The 26677-nt window shown below is 42.0% G+C and overlaps 2 protein-coding genes across 5 annotated transcripts in view; both read left to right on the top strand.

The window, feature by feature from the left end:
* Positions 1-6909, top strand: part of cdk14 (cyclin dependent kinase 14) — a 216951-nt gene extending 210042 nt beyond the window's left edge. For all 4 annotated transcript variants that reach the window (XM_084943042.1, XM_084943045.1, XM_084943043.1 and 1 more), the window contains one exon: positions 2740-6909. The gene's annotated coding sequence lies outside the window, so the exon portion shown is untranslated. The remainder of the gene's footprint in view (positions 1-2739) is intronic.
* Positions 6910-9439: 2530 nt separating this feature from the next.
* Positions 9440-14461, top strand: fzd1 (frizzled class receptor 1). The gene has a single exon (XM_084943041.1). It carries the CDS (start codon positions 9800-9802, stop codon positions 11456-11458), a length of 1659 nt encoding a protein of 552 aa, XP_084799167.1. The 5' UTR covers positions 9440-9799; the 3' UTR covers positions 11459-14461.
* Positions 14462-26677: the final 12216 nt, after the last annotated feature.

Genomic DNA, 26677 nt, shown 5'->3' with positions numbered 1-26677 from the left:
GTTCGCCACTGCTTACAACAATAATGATCATGCTCATTTACACTCGTTACGTCCTGAAATACTGAAATTTGCACATCTAATAAAATTCCAAACAGCAGAAATTTTGTTCAGAGGAAAAAACATTTCTTTAAAATATTCAAAGAAATATTTTTTGTAACTTCAGAACTGTCAGTGTGCATACTACAAGGAAAGGTTAGTCTTAGTGTGTGAAGGAAAACTGAGGAACAGTTTGCGTGTAGAGCTGAAGTAATGTCTGAATGTGTATATATGTATATATGTATATGCTGCTTTGTCCTAAAAAACTTTGTGAATACTGTTTATACATATTTGAACTTTATAAAAAGGTCTTTGTGTATATCTGCTGAAAGCTTTCACAAATACAGACTCAGTGTTTCGTATCATAGTGATGTTCAGGTTGCATGTGAAAGATAAATATCCCATTTTGGAAGTCTGGTGTCAGACTGGTGCAGACCTGGAACAGATTTAAGCTGGATGCACGGTAAACCCACACAGGTGATTTGAATTACTTTGGCTGATTACACCTTCTCACGGGACTGTGTGGGTGGAAACACAACGTGAGCATCTCGTTCCTCCGTCAGCTGCGCTGCATCTGTTAGGGCGAAAGAAAACAATGCAAAATGTAATATTTCTACTGCCTTGCAGAGAACTTTTGACTGTATTTTACAGTTCTATAAGTATCCCTCACCGGCAGTGTGAGCCGTGCTTTGCAAAGCTCTAAACGTTTACGATGAAGAGGCTGGCTGGTATTGCTTTGGCTAAAATGGGTGTAGTTGTGCGTCACTTCTGCTCTATCAAATGTCATTGAAGTTGCCCTTCAGAATTTGAAAAACAGATCTGATAATAGTCTCTAATTTGCAGAATACAACATTATACTGTAAAACGACTGCTGCATGTCGAATCGGGTACTTCTGCTGTTTTGAGTGCATATATGTGCTCACATAGCTATTTACTTACAATTCATCTAGTACACTTCATGTTCCACTTATCTGCTGTGCTACCAGAATTATGTGCAGTTAGTGCGTATTATTATGAATGAACGATTATTATATGTGACTCTGTTTCTTGTCCTCAGTTGTCGAACTCTTGGTTTTGTAGTGGAAATGACGCGGGACAGTTTTCACGCAGTCGTAGCACCGATGATAATGATGCCACCTGTGAGCTTATTAGATGTTTTCACTGCTGAAACTAAGAACCAGGGATTAAAAATCCAGAGGTGGTGTTTTACGATATTTTATATGATACCTACCAAAAAGTAAGCCTCACTTTCAGTGACTTATACTGGTTAAAAATGATTGGATGATCCCGTCTTTGCCACAATGTAGCCATTAGAGTAGCAGCTGGAGGCTGAAAGTGTGCAACGTCACCAATGAAGCTGTTAGAGTAACGTTCATAAACTGTAGGCGTTTCAATCAGGAAAGTCTATCCAGCTCTGTTTTGACTTCACTGCTGTTTAGTAGCTTTAGAGCCACCCTGCTGCACCCTCACATACTCTGAGTAGTAATCTCTTTGCTACTACAACACTAAATGATCATTTAGCATGGCTGAATCACGGGGCTGTTGCAGAAATCCTGGGACGAAATGTCGTCTTGGCACATTTTACTTGAACCTTTCTAACACTAGTGCGTGAGGATGTGCTTTAATGGCTTGCCTCTGGACTCCCGCAGTAACTAAACAAAGAGGGTAATGTGATGTTGGCTTGTTTGGAAATACATGTTCATGAGTCTGTATTTGGATGCATATATACGTGTTTGGCGTCACGAGGAGCAAATAAAATCAGCGTTTGAGATTCCTGCCATATACAGGCCTGTTTCCACTGAGGGCTGCCGAGCAAAGGCCCGGCGAATGACATCCAGAGACACAGAGAGAGAACATGAGGCAGTAAAGAGGAGCGTTAGGGTGGAAAGGGACCAGAGAGAGGCAATGCATTATTTATTAATCCACATTTCCCTCTTCTTCTTCATCCATTACTCCTCCTCCTCTTTTTCTGCTCACTCCTCCTCTTGTTCCTCTGTGACATTCATCCTCTCCTCCTCTTTCTCCTGTACCGTCTCCACCTCGCAATCCTCTACTCCCTCTTGTTTAACATCATCAAGTCCTTCACTTTTATCTTCCGCTCCCTTGTTCTCCCCCTCTTCATCCACTGCTCCCTCTTGGTCATCTCCCTCCTCCTCTTCACCTCCTTCAGTCTGCCTTTGGTTTTATCTCAGCTGTCTTCATCTGACCTGTTGTTGCTGCTATCCAGTTATCAACCTGTGGAAGTCTTTTAATGTGATACGAACTTTAAGAAATGACTCGAATTGAGACCTGTTTCCAAACGAGCTTTGCGCTTGTGTAGCCAGGTCATTCAGATAACACTTTTCCCTGTGCTGTATAAAAGTTTATGAAAAAAACACCTTGAAATCTGACCTCGAGAAACTTGTTGCTGATCCAGCAGGCTTGTGAGTATGAGGTGCTTTAGAGCAGGTTTACCGTGTGGTTTACAAGTCAAAAGCATATGAGATAGAGCCCACTCCTGTTTGACATGACCAGTTTCAAAACACCAAGACAGCCATGGCAAACACTCAGAGCTTAGAAAATTGTGAAAATATTTGGTATGCTAACAACTTTGGCAACTGGCTACTGAAAAGCATATAAAACATGTGTGATATGGTTACTTTTACATTGTCAGCGCTCTGGAGTCCATCGCTAACAGACGTTGTCGTCTCTGTCTCTTTTCAGGTGGCTGTTGTGGAACAGAAAAGACGAAGAGAGATGCTGACATTGAGGATCCAGAGACACGAAAGAGCCCCAGTTCTCTTTATTTATTACCTTCACGATACGTGTGTGTGTGTGTGTGTGTGCGCGCGCGCGGGTGTGGCTGTGCATCAGGAAGAGGACGAGCATAGAGCATGTGTGCATTCTGATCGGTACCTAAGATTTAAGGCTATCATTTACAAATTTTGTTTACTTTTTATAAGGTTCCAATAATTCATATATCATTGTCTAAGTATAAACAAAAGGACTTTACTCTTGGTACATATTGTGTTTTGTGTTTGTAACTAGCCTCCTATTTAAGAATGTATATTTGTATGTATGATATACTCATCTAGAAACTATATAATGGACAGTTTTAATATTGCTTCATCTCGTCACCACTATACTGCTCTTGACATTAAATCCATGCACACGAGCATCTCTGAAACAGAAGTAATGCAGTCACTTCAAAGAAAACAACGAATGCTAAAGTTTTTCATTTCTGTTTATCTCTCATTTGTGGAATTATAGGAAAAAACAGTGATAATGACGTTATAATAATGACGTTATAATAATGACGTTATAATAATGACGATCTCAGAGGTCTTTCAGGTAGCCTGCTCTGGCAGCCATATTGGAGGTCCTCGGTTCTTTTGTAGCTTAAACTGCACCTGCTTTAAAGCTTTAATTTATTAGTTAATGGACTCACAACAAAGTAGCTAACAGCTTCAAACCCCATGTAAATACTAACACTCAAATCTGGTAGGTAATAGTAGATAAGACTCTTTGTCAGATGTTTATCATGCTGTGTGGGTTCATGTTACAGGCTTACTTTGGTAGTTCTGACCAGGATTTTCATCACTTGTCTGAATATTCATCTCACAGTACTGCGACAGGGTAAAACTGCATTTACATGAAAGGACAAGGTTGAAAGAAGAAGGAGATTATCATGGACTGCTTGGTCAACCGGTGCTTAGACTGAAGTACGTATGAGATTTGGGAGCTTTTCAGCTCCAGTCTACTGTTCCTGTGACCTACCAAGGCTTTTATCTGCATACTTGACCCCAGGTTGTTCAAATAGACACAAATTTGACATCAGATGCCCTACCTGACACATTTATTCCTGACATTAGGAAAACTCCAGCTGTGACTCCTTGAGGCTGAATTTGTGGCTCTTCTGAGTCTCAAACTGCAGCGCTGAGGCAAATGTGTTAACCACTACACAATGGTGTAAAAACCACTCGGCCAAATGTCACGAACCCAGAATTTGAACCAAAGACCATAAAATAACCTTTAATATTTGATGTGGACCAACATTTGGCTGATGCTCATTCTTTTCCATGACCTCATTGCAGTCTCTCCTGCTACATTGGTTTGCAGCTGTTTATCTGGACAAACCATTTAATGAAGGAAAACAGCATTAATGAGAATTACTTTTGGCTGGTTTCTCTGAACACAGTCCAGATTTGTGCACTTTTAAACATAAACCTGCTTATTGCTGAAGCTCTGACAAATCTATTTTTATTTGTATCATATTATCAGAGTTCAAAAAAGGACACTAATGAGCATGTGCAGAGGTAACAGTGAGCAGCTGAGATGAAAAGGCCTTAGTATGCGTCAGCTCGTACTGCCGACGTTTGGCTTCTCTCTTTTGAATTGAATCCAAGTAAGACATGGATTCTTGTATTTGCAATAAAAAGCTGGTGTTATTATGGGTGACCTGTTGTATGTAATTGCACTTTGAAATGGGTTTGTGAGTAATATTCGCTCAGAATCCATGAGAGTAAAGGCCAAAACTTCCAAAGTAAGGCCCCATTTGTAGGAAAATTCTAGCGGTTTGATATTTCCGTGGACCTCCACGATGGAACCAGATGGAACTAATACTGATTGTGTTTCGCACCTTGAAAAGTCTCTCTCGTCCAAACGATCTCTGCGGACGATGTTGACAGTGTACACAACTCTACGGGGACGGCACCAACCAGTGTGCGCATAGACGCAATACTGTGTTTAACAACAGCTGGTTAATGGAAATGCATGTGTGTGCTAGTGTGTGTGAGTGTATTAAACATGGGCAATAGCAAAGCACTGGTGCTTCCATCCATGTATATGAGCTAATGTACAAAAGGCACAGGCAGCGTGGCCTGTTATCTGATCCTGCCCTCGACAATCCTCCTTTTCACTTTTACTGTTACTAACAAAGAATCTGCAATATTCTCTCAGACACAGACGATCTGTGTCACTGAGTTATTTTTAAGCTTCTACGTTACAGATCTGGAATTTCTTTTCTCTGAAAAATTTGAATGACTGATTTGTAGTGTGTGTGTGTGTGTGTAGAGTAGATACACATAGTAGGAGGTGGTGATTAACTCTGATCAGTCCCTATAACACCAACGTGTGCTCTCAAGCAGAGACATTCCCAAACTGTGTGCCCGTGTTTTGGAACATTTTATGACACAGCGATGAAGGTGAGCTGTATGCTGTCATCTGCAAAGATCTTCTACTGGGGTTTTGTCTTTCTTTTGTTGTTTTGTGTGCAAATATCTGAATATTTCAGCTTAGATGTGTGGTGATGATGTGAAGTACTACCGATACAATGGCTTCCTCTTTACCAGTCCGTTTGAAAGCGACTGAAACAATAATATTGGCCCTGCACTGTTGATTAGCCAAAAATCTGAAGCCATGGATGAATGGAAACCGTGGATGCTTCTAATGTGACTCCACAGCCTCTCAAACACACATAATAGAGATGTCTTGCCTGCCAGATTATTTCTTCACAGCCATCTAGACCTGGCATCTAGAAAACCCTGCAACCCCTACGTGCGCTCGCTCTGCTGATTTTGCAGACTGTTTTCACGTCTTTCTTCCATACAGTGCTTACATAATTTAATAATCCCTCTTCTTTATGCCATCCATGTGGTGAACCAAAGCTCAGCTGTAGCTAGCATGAAGCTTTTCCAGTTGGCTACTTCAGTTATTACAGTACGTACGGCTGTGGGCCACTGGTTTGGAATGCCTGTGTTCTTCTGTTATGCACTGGCTTTGCCCTTAATGATTAATATATGAATATAAATATATATATATACCCTTGCTTTGCGTAAACCAGCCTTTCTCACAAATGTAAATATTGTCCCTTGGTTTTAACTTTTATTGCAGATAGGGGAGAACTCGTGGAAGTGCTGTACTCTGAGTTATCTCGCGGCTTTTCAGTGTCATCCCCGGGCTGTGATTGTGCGGCACGAAAAAAGGGGAGGCAAGGCGGTGGGTAATGCCAGTAAAGCAGCGTGACAGAAGAGGGTTAATACCATCGAGCTGTGCTAAGATTGCCCAGCCTCGCTTGGCTTTAAGGGATTGCAGGCAGTATTAGCAGCTGAATAATTATTTTTGCTATGTTTCTCCTTGTGTGCACACTTTCAGTGTGGCTCGTATTCATTCATTCAGCCCAACCCCCACGCCCCAATGCTCTTCTTTTAGGCTCGAGAGCCTGGAGTCTTGTAAAAAACGTATATTTTTGAGTCCTGTGCAGGCAGAGTTCAAGCTCTGTTTTAACTTGAATGTGCTTCATATCTTTCACATAAAGCCCAGTGAAGGAACGACTAGTTGGAATTGCACATTTAGCACTGTGACAGAGAAGAAAGAGAGATTGATAACCTAGTGCTTTTTCATCTTCGCTGGAGTGAAAAAGTGACGCTTCCACTATGTTTGTATACAGGGTTACAAGTGTCCCCTTAATGCTGTTAAAGAGACGTCATATATGACTGTACATATATGATGAGTATAAATATAAGGCATCTATTTTTGACATTCTTTGTGGTGTGGGCAGAAGTCGTACGAATAGGAAAAACATATAGGTTGGAGCCAACGTGCATCCTCGCCGTGCTCAACGATGAGTCTGTGTTTGCAACTTTTTTCTGTAAAGCTTCTCTTCACGTTTGGATTTTTCTTTTTGTATGCTGCACTGAAAATACGTCATTTTCACAAGTGGTTTGGAAAACAGAAGTGTCAGTCACTTCATCCAGTGAAATATTATAGTATACAGTAGAGTAGCTGTTGCATTATTTGTTACGACCTGTATGTAATGTTATTATGGAAGATGTAATGTCCTTCTGTAAATGTTGTTTAATGTTTTACCTGAAATAAAAATTTATTAATGCTTCAGATGCGTCTGTGGGTCACATATAATTTGTTCTTACGTTTACACAGAAAAGTTGACATGTGGTGTCTCTGCATACTTAAACACAGCCTAGTGCCGTGTCTCTTTAGAGTCTTTTGACCTTTTGGCCACACAGAAAAGTGACACTGATCAACCAATCAGTCAGTCACTTAGGCTAACATTATAATGTCCCAGAAATACTGAAGAACCAGCAGCAAAGCAGATATAAAGTTCAACGAAACAACAAAGTCTCCAAAGCATTTAGAGAGCTAAAAACAAGAACTTCCTTCCTAAAATTCTGAATTTTGATTTTCAAAGGAGGAACAGAGGACCGTGTGTGTGTGTTCCTCTTCTGATTACACCCAGTACTGTAAAGTATATGTTGTACAGAGAGAGAAAATAAAGCAGTCGCCTGTGCATGCACAATTATTAGAGTATATTTAATGACCTTTTTTTAGCTGCTCTCAGCAAACACCATTTCCCACAAACCCAAAGCATTTGCAGGTCAACACTGCAGAATTACTGTAATGACCAGTTTCTATCTTGAAAACAGTGTGTGTACTATCATCTGATTCATAATTACAACTGGGAATCTGGGACTTAATAGCACAGCTGGATTTGTAGTTATGAGCGTACTTACAAATGTCACTGGGATTTTGAATGAGGTTTGAACAGAACCCAGAAGATCGTATTCCACTTTGGCTCTGTGCATGAGTGCAGTGCTAGAGCACTACTTTAACTTAAGATACAAAGCTAACTACATTGCAATGGTGGACGCTTCCATGTAATAGCAACTGCCTGTGTCGCTCTAGTCTACAGCACATACAGTATAATGTATAAACATCCAAAAACATATTAATATTGACATATTATTTGTCTAGACTTTCTACATCATCACTAGTTTTCAAGATTTCTGATATAGACTTTAGGGATACTGCTACAGATAGAGCTTTAAAATAAAAGACAAGCAGAACATCTGGTAACACAAGTCTGGGTGAAGCTCTCATCGCACTCTCAGTGCAGCCCAAGCAAGAAAATCTAGCATTCCTATGTCAGTGTGCATTTTACAGTGCTCGCTCCTCTCCTCCTGCTAACACACTGCAGTGCCAGATGGGAAACCTTTCTCTCATTTTGTCTGCGTTAAGGATCGTATGTATTTTTCCACCTTTAGCTAATTTCTCCCTCTTGTTCAGTAATAATCAAATTCTTTGAGTAAATGCTGATTATAAGAAGTTATGTCTGTGACTACAAACTGTCTGCACGTGGAACAACAATGCTGCAAGCTCGATTTCAGGGCAGAAGAGTCCAACTTATTCCATTAACCCTACAGAAAAAGGAAGTATTTTAGTTTTACAGGAGCAAATACAACATATTTAGATATGTGTAATACATGAGGTGCATCAGGGAAAAAAGTTGAGTAGAAAAATGAATGCATGAATTAATGCTTTTCATATTAGAGGGCAGTACAGACAAGCTGAAAACACGACATGGACATAGAGTAAAATCACCTTTTGGTTTAGGAAGAAAATATACTTTCTTCTTCTCTGTTTTAATCCAGTAGTTCTTAAACAACATCAGCAATCAACCTCACTCTGAGGTTCAGCTGCCCTGAGGAATCAAAGTCCAGCATTCAGTCTCTAGTTTTACTCTTTTTTGGGCTCCTGAGGTAAACATCTGTATTAGATGTCTTTGTCAAACAAACAAAAAACACTACAATTTGTTGTGACCTATACCACCACTGATACAGAGGAAGAGACAGTCAGGCTTGATCAGGTTAAGAGCCCCTATGAGCAAGTGCTTTGCAAGAAATTTACCACAAACTGCTAAGGCGTGTAAAGAAGAGAGACTACAAGCAAACAAAGTAAAGAGGAAGGGAGCCAACACTCAGAAGGACACTTGATTCGGTCTTTTAATGTGTGCAGCGCTGTTCCAAAATGAACCCCTGCGATTAATGCAAACACGAGGAAAAATGCAGACCCTCCCTAACCTCCATCTCTTAGATCCTACAGAGAGAGAGAGAGAGAGAGAGAGGTATAAAGCTATTGAAGGTGACACGGATGTAGATAGGAAGTGCGTCAGTACAAAGGTATGTGTGTCAAAGTAGAAACCAGAGTTCAGCGCTGCGTCTTTGTCTTTTTTTTTGCATCTATTAAAATATAAAGTACTTTGACCTCTATGTGTATAACATTCCTTTTATTTGGTACTTTTACTGTGCGTTTAATCTGCTCTCTGAATTGATTGAAATGAATGTAATCTTTAATTAAATTATCATAACTTAACCATTTCATTTTGAATGACTTTATAGAGAAGGCAGCATATTAAAAAAAAATGATGAAATGTAATAAATACAAAATCAGAACCAAAGGGGGATAAAGTCAAGATAATGAAATGTTTCCCATCCAGATTAAAATAGTCTGCGTATTAGTTTTTAAGCTCACAAAGCTGCTCAAGCTACAGTTGTATTAAATGCTTTTATTGTGAAAGTTTATCACGGAAGTAATAATGACTGGAGGTTAGCTTGGCTGCAGTGGAATTAGAGTGAGGGATCGCAGAACAGGTTTGAACGGCAGACTGACGCTGTGTCGGGCACGCTGAAGACCGGAGCTGTCCTTGTCCTGGAGGATTAGAGTTCGGGCTTGGTTTTGGACTGGATTTCAGCCGAGGAGGTCCGAGTTTGCGATTCACGAGTGTGGATGTTGTAACGCACTGCGCTGCTACCTCGGCGCGGCGACGAGAGGGAGGACGGACAGCTAGAATCCCGCGGCGAGAAGCGGCGCTTACCTCTCCGAGAAACGCCAACAAAGAGCGTTCAGGGAAGTAGCCTGCTGCCTGCTGAGGTAACGCAAGTTAGTTAAGCAACACGCAGAAAGTACAGCAGCGTCTGCATTCCTCAACATGGCTTACAACAGACTTCTCCGCTCGGCTTTGCTTTTTCTGTTTTTTATCCTGTTCCTGAACCTGGGAATTTTTCAAGTCAACGGCCAATACGGCGGCAGTGACCGAGGATTGTCTATACCGGAGCACGGATTCTGTCAGCCCATTTCCATCCCCCTGTGCACGGACATCGCCTACAATGAGACTATCATGCCGAACCTGCTGGGCCACACCAACCAGGAGGACGCGGGGCTGGAGGTCCACCAGTTCTACCCGTTGGTGAAAGTGCAGTGCTCCCCGGATTTAAAGTTCTTCCTGTGCTCCATGTATGCCCCCGTGTGCACGGTGCTGGAGAAGGCGCTGCCCCCGTGCCGCTCTCTGTGTGAGCGCGCGCGGCAGGGCTGCGAGGCGCTCATGAACAAGTTCGGCTTCCAGTGGCCCGACAGCCTCGCGTGCGATAGCTTTCCGGTCCACGGCGCGGGGGAGCTGTGCGTCGGCCAGAACATGTCGGACCACACGGAGCCCCAGCCCGGGCCCTACTCCACCGAGCGGCCACCTACTGACCCGGGGAACGGCCAGTTCAGATGCCCGGCCTCGCTCAGGGTGCCTCCCTACCTGAACTACCGCTTCCTCGGGCAGGAGAACTGCGCCGCGCCGTGCGAGCCGAAGAGATCCCACGGGATGATGTACTTCAGCGAGGAGGAGCTCAAATTCGCCCGCATATGGATCGGCATATGGTCAGTGCTGTGTTGTGCTTCCACTTTATTCACCGTGCTCACCTACCTGGTGGACATGAAGCGCTTCAGCTACCCAGAGAGACCCATCGTCTTCCTTTCTGGCTGCTACACCATGGTTTCCATCGCCTACATTGCTGGATTTTTACTGGAGGACAAGGTGGTTTGTAATGACAAGTTTGACAACGACATAAAGACTGTGGTGCAGGGCACCAAAAAGGAGGGCTGCACCATCCTCTTCATGATGCTGTACTTCTTCAGCATGGCCAGCTCGATCTGGTGGGTCATCCTGGCTCTCACCTGGTTCCTGGCAGCAGGAATGAAGTGGGGCCACGAAGCCATCGAGGCCAACTCTCAGTATTTCCACCTGGCGGCCTGGGCCGTTCCTGCCATCAAAACCATCACCATCCTGGCAGTAGGTCAGGTGGATGGAGACGTGCTGAGTGGGGTTTGCTTTGTGGGCATCAACAGCGTGGACGCCCTGCGCGGCTTTGTTCTGGCGCCCCTCTTCGTATACCTGTTTATCGGCACTTCCTTCCTTTTGGCCGGATTCGTGTCCCTGTTTCGAATCCGAACCATCATGAAGCACGACGGCACCAAGACGGAGAAGCTGGAGAAACTGATGGTGCGGATAGGCATCTTCAGCGTGCTCTACACCGTGCCGGCCACCATCGTCATCGCCTGCTACTTTTACGAGCAGGCCTTCAGAGAGCAGTGGGAGAGGACGTGGATCAGCCAGACGTGCAAGACATACGCTGTGCCGTGTCCGGCCCACAGCCACCCCAACATGAGCCCGGACTTCACCGTCTTCATGATCAAGTATCTCATGACGCTCATTGTTGGCATCACTTCTGGCTTCTGGATCTGGTCCGGAAAGACCCTTAACTCCTGGAGGAGGTTTTACACGAGACTGGCCAACAGTAAACAGGGCGAGACCACAGTGTAGTGTGGCTCGAACCTCACGCAGACTGCTTTGAGACAAACTGAATGATAATCCTTCTTTTTATTCATTTTCTTGGACTCACAGGAGACACTCGCTCTGTTTTTTTAATGTACATATGCATTTGTGAGATTTTTGTAAGTATATATTTGTATTTAAAGATTTAAAAAAAGATTTTTTTGAAACACCTTTTTCATACGTTGGACTTGATGGAATTTTACTTAATCATCACAAAGAGCCAGCCGATCATCAACAATCCTGAGATCTCATGACTTGTCTTACTGCAGACACCTTCTAGGAGTACTTCCCATGGTGTGTGTGTGTGTGTGTGTGTGTGTGTGTGTGTGTGTGTGTGTGTGTGTGATCGGTGAACTGCCTGTGAGCCCTAGGTCTATTCTAAGCAGAGTCTCGTGAAACCCAAGTGCTTCCTCGTGGCTCCCTCTCCCCCCGATTAACCAGCTGTAGTTTGTGTCTGTTGTACAGTGGAGCGAGCGGTGGCCCGGCTCTGGAGGGACGTGTCAGCAGTCCTGGGAACAAGAAGTGGTGTGCAAGGTTGTGAATGTGAGTCACTGTGGCAGATGGTTGTGGCCTGTAGCTCAGGCCCTTACATTCCTTTTCTAAATAAAGCACAGGTAGTCATGCAAATGTAAAGGAACACACAAGTGGTTTTGCATGTATGTTACAATGCTGTCAGGCAAAACGCGAGATGAATTTCCCTCACGTTTTCCTGAAAACATGTTTCTTTTTAATGAACTGCCGTGATCACGATCTGCTTTTGTAATTCTGAACACTCTGACCTTCAGATTCCTGTTTGGTATTTTTGCGTGTAGTGCTGGGCGGCATGACAGTGAGATTCAGTTTCAGGGTCGTCTCGGCGGGTCTTCATGTAGGGCTACAGCAGCTCGCTCTTCTGTCAGGAGTGCAAAACCCTAAACACACACACAAAACAATCTATGTTGTCCTGTGCTCTCACAGGGAGTCGGTCCTTAAAGCAGAACAGGAAGTTTTACGTGAGATGTGTTTCCACTTATTTTTTCGTCCCTGTTTGTAACAAAATCAACATGTTGTGGGTCGTGAGCTTTAAGAAAGTCTGTTTGGACTTATTCTCCGAACTTTGTGGGGGAAATGATTCAGCCATCAGGAAAAACACACTTACCTCAAGTCGCACATTATCCATGTCACTGTGTGTGGAGCAGCTCTGCCCACAGAGAAGAGACCAGGAAACGCAGCAGATCCTCTCTTGGTCATCTTTGCTGTTTTTTGTTCTTTTCTTCATCCTCGCCCCGTCTCAGCTGCTCCTGACCGTACAGACTGCACACAGCACCTCCACGCTGTTATGCTAACCTGCCTGGCTAGCGTATCCCAGCATGCTGTTTGTCTGTGTGAAATTCTGAATTACAGATTGGTAACAAATTTGTTCAGTTGACCAGACTTTTCTCAATGAAAAAATCTGTCATGCATGACATTATGAACAGTGTAGCGCCCAGCACTATGTTACGTTTTTCTGGCGTGGTTGCTGTGACGCAGACTGGCCCTTGTAATTTGATGCAACAGCAACACAACTTTGACCAACACAGACTCGGCCCTCACACTGCACGAGCGCTGAAAGAAGCACAGTAACAATCTAACCAACAGTTCTATGTAGATCTACAACATGCAGAAATGCTGGTGTGTTCCTTCACTGCACACATTCAAAGCAGCAGTAATATGTCTGTTTAATAAAGATCTATTTTGAGAAATGCAGTTTTTAAAGAGAAAATGAAATGCTCCAGCTGAGCTGTGTGTGTGTGTGTGTGCGTGCGTGCGTGTGTGTTGAAGCACATTTTTAACTTTGACTATTTTCCGACATTTAGTATTGTGTCAAATCTTTGGACGCCTTTGAGCCTTTATAGTTTGTTACACAACACGTCGAAAATGATTCCTGTTTGTTTTGTTTTACATCAAAAATGTGTGATTGTGCTGGAATTTGTTATCAGGCAAAAACAAAAGATTCAAGTCAAAATTGAAAATTCCATTTTGAGAATTCGGAGATTAGATCCTTTAACTTTATGCAGTTAAAGGTATAAATTAGTATTTCAAAGAGAATCTGCAGGTTAACAAAAATGAAAGTGATGACATAATTAAAAATAAGATGTTTAGATCTTTTAGGTCATAAGTAGCGTTTGAAACCGTTCAAGCTTGAATACTCGTCAGTAGTACGAGATCATTTTTAGTGGACGGTATAAAGTGAAACATGGATTCAGTGTCGTGTTTCACAATAAAATAATAATAATAATAATTCTCCCCTTTATCAAAGTGTCTAAATGAGGAAACAAAATGAGTCTCAAGTACTACAAAGTACATTTAGATTTGAATCTACTTCTATGTTTGCAAAATTCCTCGTGGCAGTTCTGATTTACATACAGATTTTAACTTTTTTATTATATTTGACAAAGTAAAGAACCGACAGATTGTTTGTCCAGAAGGTTAAAGGTGTCCAGACTCAAACGCGGTGCTGTAAATGTCTGCAGTCAGCGATGAGAGCGGCTGTTTGTAATGCACATATCATACATTTTTGGAAGAGTTTTTTCACGTTCTGTACCTGGGGCTTGAACATGTCAGAAACTGTTGAAAGGGGGCTCGGGTTCATCTGCAGAGTAACCTGATCCCCGTGAACATAGCTGCACTGTGGGACTGAAGAGCAGCCAGCAGCTTGCATGTCTTCCACCGCAGGAGAAAGGAAGCCTTGTGCTGAAATGCAGAGCGGCTGCTGTCGGTGCAGCTCGGCTCTCACACACACACACACACATTTCACGACTGTGTGTTCTTGTCAAACGCTCTTCCACACAGTGCTTCCGATTCATAATAATCCTTTTATTGTGTTGACGGCTCTACAATAGTCACTGCTTTGAAGTAATTTCCTTTGCATTTGCTATGAAGAGAACCTTTATATTTATAGAAAAAAATCATATATACGCTACATTGATTGCTTTATGAGAATAAAAACAATGTCATCATTTCAACTGTCAAGCGTTTGTAAAATGTCTTCTTTTTTTGGAATTGGTAAAGAAACTACAGAATATTCATTTGCTGTATTTGCTTTGAGAGAGTAACGGGTTTAAAGTCTTTCTCTCTGCTTTAGAACAATATCTTCTGGGTATGATCTAGTTAGTATGCTAGTATGATCATTTGTGCTTACAAGGATAAGAAGTTCGTCTCATAGTCCTTATTCGTCCAGCTCTAGTTCCAACATCCACAGAAAATGTATAAAAAGTCAAAAATGGCACGTTTTACATGCATTAGCAGCTACGGTGGGAAACTGTGATGTTTGCTACATTATTGAAGCACAACAGCATTTTCTTTCTATATTTTAATCAATTTAAAGAAACATCAAATGAAAATAGCTACCTCAGTTTCACCATGTTATAGTGCCAAAGGCTGAGGTAGTTTTAGTAATCACTAGCTAGGGTTAGAAATAATCTGAGCTAGCGCCTATTAGCAAGCTTTCCACAATCCATACGATATAAGTAATGTATGTTGCTTTCATTTTTCATGCAAGTATAAGAACCAAATACACAAAGTTATTTTCTACCAGTGGACCACAGTTTGTCTTCATACTGAAGCTAACGGTACAGATGTTTTGCGAGTCGTATGAGTACATAAGACAGAAATGCTCAGTCCTGTTAGGTAGACTGGTGACCTGTTCAGGGTCTACCCCACCGCTCACCCTATGACAGCTGGGATAGACATCAGCCCTCCCACACGCCTGAATTAGAAAAGCAGTTAAGAAGTTGGAATATCAAAATATGTATACCTGTGAGGGGGTTCAGAGTCATTTAATCCCTGGGAGACCTTGATGTCGGTGCACGAATGACTGCGGCTCTCTAAAAAGCCTCTGGCACCTGTGTGCCGGCCGTGTTCATGGGTCAGCTGCCAGAGTCATTGTTCCCGACTGTTCATCACACTGCACTGCCTCCCCTTTTGATCACTTACACAGCCACCACTGCATGGCTCCGCAGACTTCTGACATGGTCTGCCACATGCATGCGGCAACTGTGAAGACGCCCTTCTTGCTTGGAAAGTGGAACATATTTTTGACATCGTCACACTGAATAGTCGATGTGTTTCTCATGGTGAGTCAGTCTTAATATCTGTTGTGTTGCTGGTGAACCCTCATGGGTTTTAGCATGGACAGCAGGGGGAAAAGGAATTTTCAATCTTCAGACAGTTTCTAACTAAAGCTGTGGTTTGGTCAAGGCCTCAATATCCTATTGCGCTCACATCTGGTTCCTATGTATGATATTCATATATATGTACAGTATATTACTTAGACTGTATTATGCTTTGTGGGCAGCTGTAGATAAACTCAACTTTCATTGGCAAAGTATACCGTAGGCTTAGTTGTTTCCCTTTTAGACTTCAGTTTCAGCTTCTAAACTCATTTTTCATAAAACAAAACATATTTTCCAAAATGTTGAAACATGATCTCAAGAGTTCTGCAACTTTTCTTGTTTTAGGAAATTATAGGGTATCCTTTAAGTCAGTTTGTATTTAAATCTAGTGATATGTTGCCACACCATGGGTAGACATGGCTGTAAGGAGGCACGCAAGCATTCGCGAAGCGCCCGAAAACGATTCAGGGTTTTGTTTTATAAATATTCAGAAACTTGACGATTTTATATTTCATATACAGGTGATGCCGTGCAGAGGAAGTGTCTGGGTAGAGACCATGTTTCTGGGCCAAATGTAAAGATCTCTGTTTTGTCTGAATTTAGGAGATGAAAATAAGGAGCATCCAGGACTGTGTGCCTGTAATTTAACTCACTGACCGTGGCATCTGGCTGTATAGATAAATATAACCAGATATCATCTGCATAGCAATGAAAATGTATACAGTGTTTTCTAATATCATGTATAAAGGACAGACTCTTATGAAGACACACAAACTGGAATCTATTCGATAGAGACAGTCCAAATCGCTGCAGTGCATTTTGTTTACCACCAACAGTTTGGTCTCGTTATAATGTTCAGTGCTATCAAACACTACACTGAGGTTGGACAGGATGAGCACAGAAAAGAAGCTAGTCTTCACTACTGCTGGTTTGGTGGTCATGATGGATTCAGAAGCCTCATTTAAACTTTTCCAGTGGAACTTCCTCCTGCAAATGATCACATAGCTGTTTTGAAATCAACTAATAATGAGCTAAGACAGCTGGATTGGGTACACATGGCTACATTAAAACCTGTGGTATGAAGCCTGTAGATGGAGCTAATCATATTATGGCTCTGTGCCCCCCTCTTTTCAGCAGTTGCCGTTGGTGTTGCTGTGGGCCGTTCTAAACCTGCCTGATGTCTTCAGCCTGCTTCAATGAGCATAACCCTAAGGGGCACTTTCCAAGGAGCTAATTGGCTAATTGTGCGTCCACTTTGAGTAGCCACATTTAGATGCAATAGTGCCAGCTTTGTGAGTTTTAACTCCCTTAGGCCAACTTGGGAAGGGTTGTGCTTCCCAGAAAGATGTGTACTACTTCTGCAACCTGTTTCTCTTTTCACATGACTTAACTCACTAGACGTGCTAAAAGGAGGGGAAAGACAGAGCTTGTAGTCCCCAGTAGACCCCCGTGTCTGAGCCTGCCTCTGTGCGCACAGAGTTCCATGTCTGCCGATGCCTCGTACAGCCACAAATGAAATAATAGGGGTTGTATTTTAAAAGCGACATAAAAACTAAACATGGCTTTCAAACACAAATATCCTCCTGAAGCCAAATATTACTGTTTTGCATTACCAGCGTAGTGCTTCTTTATTCCAGCTGGTAGTTAGTGGTTTCAGTTCACTGATAATGTGGAACGAAAATCAACTTGTTAGGCTGCATAATCTATCACATGTCTGCGATCAGGCTGCGATAACCTAACCCATGGTGATGCGTGGTGATGAATATCTCATTTCACGAGTTCATCAGTGTTTTCAATGAAACTACTTCAAACCTTTTCAAATCTGTCTGAGGTCAGTAACAGTGTCAGTAGCAGCAGACGCAAATATGTTTAGCTGGAGCGCATACAAGTACACACTCGGTCTTGTGTCACAGATGCGCGCCATGGCACTGCTAATTACTGCTAACATGCACTAATTGACCACTTTATTAAGTACACCCTGGTAGTACCGGGTTCTGAGCTGCTTTAATGTGGAAACATTTCTCTGAGATTGTGCTCTGCGTTGACATGATAGCATCACACTTGTCGATTTGTCAGCTGCTTGTCCAAACTTCCACTTCACCCACATCCCAGAGGAGCTCTGCTGCACTGGGATCTGCTGACTGTGGAGGCTGTGGACTGTTTTTCTGATCTTTTCTTGTCCAGTTTTGGTGAGCTGATGTGAAATGGTTCATTTCCCCATTTTTCTTTTCCTGATTTTACTCATTTTGTAAATAAATAAATAAATAAATCAAAATGAATCCTTCACATTTCATTTTTGTGTTCGGGCACAATGGCAACCTCAAACAGATGCAAGGTGGCCACGAAACGATGCAAAGACAATAAAAACAAAGCCAGAGGAACCAAACAACCAACATAATATACAAATATTCCAGTAAAAATGAGAAACATAACAACACCAACATTATTGGATCCTTGAAAGGTTTGAGTTGTTGCTGCAGATATTTATCATGGTGTCTGTTTCTGCTTCAGTATCACACACTCACAATCTCTGTATGTGAATTAGATTTTGAGTGCAATTTGCTAAAAATAGTCACCACATATCTGAAGAAAATGGTCCTCCATCCTGCACTTGTCTTTGTGTTTTCTACTCATTGCCGAGTCTCATACCGCCTCAAGGTCAGCTGTGTGTTTCTGCAGCTCTGCTCTTGCAGTGCAGCATCCTGCCAAATGAGGCGGCACCATGCTGCGTGACACTGTGAACTTCACCTGCACGTCTCCACCTGTGGATGACTGATGTGCTGTTTTATATACTTCTTAGGCTGTCTCTCAGTCATACACCCACGAATGTCACTGCCTATGCGGTGCGAGTCAGATCACTGCCTTTCACTTGTTTGCCTTTGTTTAATCTGTTTTCCCTCTGCTTAGCTGGGAAACAACAGTGTGGTACGTTCGCATATTGTTTCCATTACATTTTCGACAAAGACGACTGAATTCCTAAACCTATAGAGTGCCCTGTTTTTGTGCTTAATGCCAGAGTGGAGACAACTTACACTGTAGCAGAAGCAGAGGAAGGCTCTGAGGAATTGCTGCCAATTCTTCAGCGTGAATAATAATGAAGGTTTTTGATGGCGTGTGACAGAGTTATCAAAGATCACACCGTTAAGAAGCTCTCCAGAGAGAAAGGCCCAAAGTGGCTCCAAATGCCGTGCAGTCACATGGGCACTCTGTCGTGGGAGATGGAGGTGGGAGGGTATGATTGCCTCTGCAGCTCCAACCCAAATCTCCGCTCACTTGGTCTGCTTGCTCTCTCTCTGTTGCGTTATTCTACATTAAACAACTGAATCAAATCCACAGCTCGTGAAAGTTTCAATTACAGCACTGCTGTTGTGTCTCAACCCACCACACTGACACCGTCCCTGAGTGTACTTCATTGTATCGTGCTGTATTGGAGAGTGATGACCCCACTCTACTAGTGCCCTATTTGTAGGCAGTACTAATTGAACTGCCTACCTAAACTGGCAAAAGTGTTTACGCCATTCAAAAAGAGTCACCACACGCCACCAGCACGAGTTCTATCAGGACCACTTTACTCAAAATAAGATCTGCACTAACTTATACTGGGGACTACCTGCCCTTCACATGGATGTGCAGAAAGCCTAAAGGAAGCACGAGCAGCAGGCAAATCTCTGAATATGCAGAGCTGGCATCGGTAATAACAAACACCACACTGAGTCAGAGATGTGATGGCGTGGAGGAGCTGTGGTGAACATGTGTGGCTTGCAGAAGGCTGAAGCAGCTTAAATGGAGAATCCAAAAGTAAAATTAGAGTTTGTAATAAAAACTGTACAAAACGGGAAAACTGAAGGAGAGTGCAAAAGAAACCAACAACGACTTTTTACAAATAGATTTCTAACATAGGTTTCATGGATTTTTATCAAAAACTGGGCTTCAGTTTAGAAAAGCAAACAACACAAATTTATCTAGTTTTTAATTAAGCAGCAAATTGTTCAACATCTGGATAAGTAGAACATTTTTATTGCATTTTGTTGAGCCATTTTTTAAATTATGTAATTAATTTACAGCTTTTCTCATTTGAACTTTAAATTGGTTGGCTGACAGGTATTATAGTGTTGTTAAGACATTTGAGTCATGTTGAACATTTTAATGCCTATGGACATAAATATGGCGTATACGTCATGTATTCTATTCATTGTAGATAACATTTACATGCTGTTTGCTCTGTCAAACATCAGTGCTTGGGATGCTGCCTCCATGCATCACTGTTTTGGTTGCTAGCAGATTCCCTGTAGTTTTTCATGTTTTTCTGCAAATACTAACTAGTAGCTGAGCAGTGGTAAAAATTGTAACAAAAACTGGAAATAGAGAAGATTTACCTTCAAAGTAAAAAGTGTACCTTAGTGTTGGAATTGACTTGGCCAACTTTTACTTTAAAGGCAAGCGGTCTGGTTTGTGTCACACTTTTCACAGTTTCACTCCAGCTTGGAAGTCCAGAAGTGACCTGGAACTGAGAACGTACACAGACATTCAGCTTGGACAGTAGCTGGATTGTGTTACACGAGTCTGTCTCTTCCATTCAAATTACAACCACAGCATTCTGCTATCGCTAACGCCTTTTCCTTAGCAGAGGGTTATTAGGGGGTCGCTGACTTGTCTTTTGGCCTGTGTGACTGAGGCCTTACGTACTTGATCCTAACCCTACCACCAAAAGTAATACGACTTTTTGTTCAGTCGATTATTTCTATGTTGTAAGGCCTGTTTGTTTCTATTAGTGGAGCCACATTTTTGAGGAAAATGCATTTGTGGACTGAGCAGCAGGGCAGAGTTGGGCACATTTGAAAAACTTGCCAAATCTTCACTGCTAATACCCAACAGCTTATTCTGACTCTTTTCGTTTCTGGTAGCACAGGTGCTGCCACTCAGGTGCCTGATAGACCAGGCTACAACGGTCAGTTGGTCTGCACAAAACCATGTCGCAGCATTGTTTGGATAGGCCCGAGTACCATCTCCTAATTAAAGGCTCCATATAACAGGGATGTCAGAGACAGGCTGCGGCGAGTCCAGATTCTGTTTACGGCAGTTGACATGTAGGGTCACGCTGTGAAGAAGATGCAGAGAGAGCTATACCCACTGCTGCACAGCAGTAACAGCTTTTGGTGGAGGCAGTGTGATGGTGTGGGGCGGCATCTCCTTCACTTAAAAAACAAGGCATGTCATCACTAGCAGGAATCTCAATACGGAGAGATATCGAGATAAGATTCTGCAAGCAGTGGAAACACCTTATCTCCACATCTGGGACCAAACTCTGTCCTCCAATAACAACGCTCATCCCACAAAAAGTGGGGTTTATCAGATACTACCTCCAGAATTTGGGCATGGAAAGGATGGAATAGCCTGCCTGCCCGACCTCCACCTAACTGAACACTTGTTGGATTAGCTTGAGTGACAAACACAACCACACTGGTGACAAATGCTGGTTAAAGAATGAGATGCCATCCCAGAGCAGTGTGTGACCAAGCTGGTGACCAGCATGAGGAGGAGGTTTGTATGATTCTTCCACTTCCTGCTACTGTTTGTTAAAATCATGAATATGTTAAAATTATCCACCTATCTTCAATCATCCTATTCAATAAATAACACTAAACAACAGCCGTTTATTGGATTGCATTAGTGTAAAAATTGCCCCGAATATAGCTTGTAGTAAAACATTAGAGTCCTTGTCCAGTGAATTCCTTATAAAATATATTTAAAGGTTGTAATAGATTCAGCACAGATCTGCTCCTCACCTTGGTCAGTGTATTTAGTTTAAATATTACACAAACATCCATATTTCTGCTTCTCTTCATTTATTAATATTGAACCCACTGAGGAACAAATGTTTGCCCTCAACATTAAAAAGTCTTACTCTTTAAAGGTACGCCAATAAGCTGAGTATATATACATTTATTTAACCTTCAGCTGCTGGGAGCCACAGAACCAGAGCTACTCCTCAAAAGAAGAAACAGATCAAATTCATTTTTTCTCCCTCCCTGTTCTTTGTGTTTGAGGCTCAGCTGAATGAAACTATGCAAGCATGAAATTTCCTAATGGAAACCGTCTGTTTTTCAACCCTGACTGTTTCTTAAAGAGCTGCAGATAAGAGCTGCAGGGAGAAGAAAGGCCTTCAGTTTGATGCCTTTTAGAGTAGCAGAAGGAGAGGGAAACTGTCACCACGCTGAACAGAAGAGCCACGTGCTTTTACTGGTTCAGATGAACTGGTGTTCATATCTCAGTGGCCTCGTAAAACCTTTGCTGTCTCGTAGCTTCAGTGGGTTATGTTACAGGAAACAGAAACCCTGCATATAGTATTTTTTAACCCTTATTTTTGGAATAGAGCTTCCTACTGGCCTCTTTTTGAAATACTTTCCATGTGTCACACTCATTGAATTAGACAATGACGTTTTGTCATTAACTCATTTCTCCTTTTTCCACTCTTTTGGCTTTTTCACTTTCACGTCAACAATCCCAGATTTCCCACAATATTTTTCAGCAAATGTTGTTGCCTTGAATGTTGAAGTTTCCATGTGGAAATGTTTTTGTTACTGTAAACATCACAGTCTTTAATACCACTAATGTACAGACCTACGTCATTCCAAAAAACATCCTACTAATTTAGTCATTTTTGAAAAACACATACTGTACAGTTAGGGCCAAACTGCGTTTTTGTGCTTGTGCCTCTGCACACCACCACAGTGGGTTTTAAATAAAACAAAGGGCCGAGTTTCAGCCATAATTCAAGGGTTTTAACAAAAATCTTGCATTATACACGGTTCCCCATTTTCAGAGGCTTTCCTCTGTTGTTTCGTAACAAATGAGGGTGATGTAGTAGTTCTGAAAAAAGCTGAAATGGCATGGGCTGGCAGAGGAACCAGGTCACCAGTGTTCACTGACTTCACTGGTGAAGTGTGTGGGCTTTACTCTCTGCTCAAAATAAGCCAAATGCTGCAAAGTTGTTCGGACAGCAGCCCAAAACGTGCTGCAAGGCAACCAAGCATCTCTCAAGACAAAGTAAGGGGAGATTTTTCACCAGCCAAGTCAGTCACCTGATCTCAGCTGAAAGACCCACAAACAAGCAGCAAGTGAAGGTGACAGCAGTAAAGACCTCGTCAGGGGAGAAAAATGTGGTGATGTTCATTGGGGCTCAGACTTCAGTCAGTCTTTGAAAAGGATTAAAAATAATCCTTATATTTAAAATTATGTCAGCCCAGTTACTTTTGAGATTCTGAAACTGTGTTTAAAGATGGTGTAATTCCAAAATAGTTAACACTATTAATTAAAGATGAAGGTCTAGAGTTTAACCACATGTTACATTTTTTGATTGTAAATTCACTGTGGTGCGTACAAAGGTAAGAATATAAATCCTGTGTGTTTGTCCAACAACTTAAAAAACTAACGGTATCTGCTCAGCTGTCTGACATCAGGTCCTGTGCTGAAATATGTGGAGAAAAGTAGCGGTGATTATCTCAGGATCTGTGTCACAGTGTTACAGTTCACAACAGAAAATATCTGTATTCTACTTTAATGGAGTGTGCACTATGAGAAGGGATGTTTGTCCCCAAAGAAAAGTGAAAGGCTGATTTTTATTGTTATTAGAAAACACAGTTAATCCAACTTTAATGTTGATCATGATTTTGCTTGTGATCAAAATAAGTAAGTGTGATCGAGCAACATTTTTAAAATGCAAGCTCTGCTATCTAAAATGCAATCCAAGATCTCCCTAAATCAGTCTGACCACATGGCTTCATATCCCAATCACACATCGTGCAGCTTAGGTTTCCTGGACTAGTCTGGATGAGTAAAACTACATGGACGGTATACAACAAAATTCAAATGGCTACCATAGTAGAAGAAGGAGAACTTGTCTCTTGTCATCATATGTTGTATTGAAATATTTTGGATGATGTTAATCATATGCAAAGAGTGCTTTGGAGTTGTGTCTGCACAGCAAAGCAATACAACTAATTTATTGAGCCACTTGAAACCACGACACAAACTGCAATGAAGACCAAGAAAAACAATGAAATGGTTACTAATGTGAATCGTCCAACATCGACTAAACTGTTCATAAAAGAGCGACGCTGAATACCTAGTTCATGCATTTATTACTTCTAGGCTGGACTACTGTCATTCGTTATTATCGGGATGTTGTAAAATCTCACTAAAAAGCCTTCATCCGTCCATCCGTCCGTCCGTCCATCTGTCCATCCGTCCGTCCGTCCATCCATCTGTCCATCCATTCGCTTCCACTTATCCTTTTCAGCATAGGTGTCAAACTCTGGCCTGTGGGCCAAATTTGGCCCGCAGCCTAATTACATTTGGCCCGCGAAGCCACACCAAATTACTATCAGAGCTGGCCTACTGGTATTATACAGCTAATATATATATTGTTTAGTATTAAGCTTTGCTTGTTCCATATTCAGTTTTTCAGCAAAACGTGTCCATAAGAAAAGATTCATTCTTATATCTGGAGGAATAAATATATTTCAATAAATATATTTCAATAAATATTAACGTTAGCCCACGACTTTGTTCCAGTTTTGAATTTTGGCCCTCTGTGTATTTGAGTTTGACACCCCTGCTTTTCAGGGTCGCGGGGGGCGCTGGAGCCTATCCCAGCTGTCATAGGGCGAGAGGCGGGGTACACCCTGGACAGGTCGCCAGTCTGTCGCAGGGCTGACACACAGGGACAGACAACCATTCGCACACACATTCACTCCTGCATTCACCAGTCATCCCAGCTCTGTCTGCACACAACAGACCAAAGCTACTCAGAAAAATCTGGATTGTCTTGAGTCCCTCACTAAACTGTGAGTTTTAAGAGCCGTCCACACAGGAAGGTGCTTGTCATGCATCATTTAGATCTTTAGCAGACATTCCAGACTTGCGTAGGTAACCCTCTAATTTGCCTAGCACCCGCTCATATGTCATTCAACAGTATTCCACACTCTCATTGGCTGCTTAAATCCCTCATCTCACAATTCAGAAAAGTTTCTCTTGGAACCCGCCCATTTTCACCTGTGGTTATTTTGTCCGTTGTTGACTATATTTCATCCTCCATGGTCTCTGGTCACCATGTTCCTACCTGTGGAGACCCATTTAGATTCAGAACTCATACAAGAACCTTCAGATAAATAATCATTTACTTTAGTAATGTTAGGTTTATTTATTCAGTTTTTATGTTTGGTACATTTAGTGTGTAGAATATGTTATTTGTTGCAGCATACAAGTCACACTTGGTCTGCTTTTACAAAACGTTATATATCTATGGAGGTCACATAAACCCTGATGCTGTTTCTGTTATTAATAAATATTAGTCACTGATACATTTAGAGAGTTCTCAGTTCATACGAGTCCAGAGAGGGTACTTGACTCGTTAGTTCTCAGTTTAAAGTTCTTTGTGTTTTAATTCAGTGATTAAAAACAGAAAGAAGACAAAGCAATGCTGTCATTTTACTTCTTTCCTTTCTTAATGTACATAAATGCAGCACTCTGGCAGCAAACTAAACATATGCAGTGCAGTCTGAGAAATGCTGATTGGACAGAATTTGTTTCTAAAAAATAAAAAATGAACGAGCCCGTTTGATCTTTGTATTACAGTTGTTGCATACAAAAAATGATCTAAAGCAGTTTACAGTCATTTGTTTCATAATAACCTTCGATTTTTATAAGTCACATTGAATGAATTCGCAGAGGTAGGTTATATACAGTGAGTGGAAATTAAGTGTCAGCAGCTTTATCTCTTACAGCACACAAAGATCCGTGTTATTGCATAAATGCTGTTATGGATTTCCCTTCCTTCACAACAGGCGCTGGGACTGTGAGGTGATTAAACCCAGAGATCCTTCTGCTCCAGTGAGCTCTGTGTGGTGGAGGAGAGGCAGAGCTGCCCTAATGGGAAACACAGAGCTGGGTATAAATATCCACACTGCAGCTCTCTTGGTTATGAGCGTATGCGTTGCCAAAGGGGAGGGGGTGTATGGCAGCGCTCTCAAGGCTATGGTGAGGGTAATGAGAACCATGTTAGCGCGGGTTAGACCTTGCTGAATGACTCATTCGATAACGATGCTCCATACCCAAAATGGACGGTTGGGTCTTGAACGTGATCTCACAGCAGTCAGCTCACTCCTGTGTCGAGCTTTGTGATTAATCTTGTGCAATGTGTACAACGTGACCTAAAAACACTCAGTGGCATCTCCTTTGGATGGGATGAACAATTGACAGTGGTAATCAACAGATTGTGTCAGGGATAAACAATAAAGCTTTAACAGTCCACAGACATCATGAAGGTAAAAGCAAAACAAGAGAAACAGAAGTCACATGTATGTTAGTCAGAAAAAAAATATCTTTAAAAAATACAGAACTGAATATGTCACAGAGTCATGGGGGAAATGTAGAATTATCCACAAATGGAGAAAACTTGGAAAAGTGATGACTCGACGATCATTCAGCTCATCCAGGAGGTCACAAAAGAGCCCAGAACAACATCTAAAGAACTGCAGGTATGATTTCAGTTAATGCAGTTCTTTATGACTCAATAAGAAAACGACTGACCAATGACACCAAGGAGAAAATCACTGCGGCCCTAAAAGAACATCTTGATGATTCCCAGGACTTCTGGAGAATATTTTGTACAAAAAGATTTCAAACTTTGAAAGTTGAACTTTCTTGGAAAGTTGAAGGTTTGAGTCTCTTACGTCTGACATGAAAAGAAAATTACACCAACAGTCACACATGGTGGTGGTAGTGTGATGGTCGGTGGCTGCTTTGCTGCTTCAGGGTCTGGACGACTTCCTGCAATGTTTGGAACCATGAGTCCTGCTTTATACCTGAAAATCCTGAAGGAGTGTTTAAGTCCATGAAGCTCCAACGCACTTGGACTGTGCAGCAGGAATAGCAACAAAAAAAATAATAAAAAATTAAAACAAGGGGTGGGTGTGGCCTGGTCAATGTCTTGATAGATGACTGAAATGCTTTGTCAACGTATAAACAAACTATTCTTGCTTGAAAACCCTTCAGATTGGCTGAATTAAAAGAA

This window comes from Perissodus microlepis, chromosome 11 (genome assembly GCF_051167445.1).
Source record: "Perissodus microlepis isolate ML-2025 ecotype Zambia chromosome 11, ASM5116744v1, whole genome shotgun sequence".
In the NCBI taxonomy this organism is placed as follows: Eukaryota; Metazoa; Chordata; class Actinopteri; order Cichliformes; family Cichlidae; genus Perissodus; species Perissodus microlepis.
The sequence above is the reverse complement of the archived record's forward strand: the minus strand, read 5'-3'. Positions and strand labels throughout refer to the sequence as shown.

Excerpts from the sequence above, each read along its gene's own strand:
- fzd1 (XM_084943041.1), top strand. The coding sequence starts at position 9,800 with ATGGCTTACAACAGACTTCTCCGCTCGGCTTTGCTTTTTCTGTTTTTT.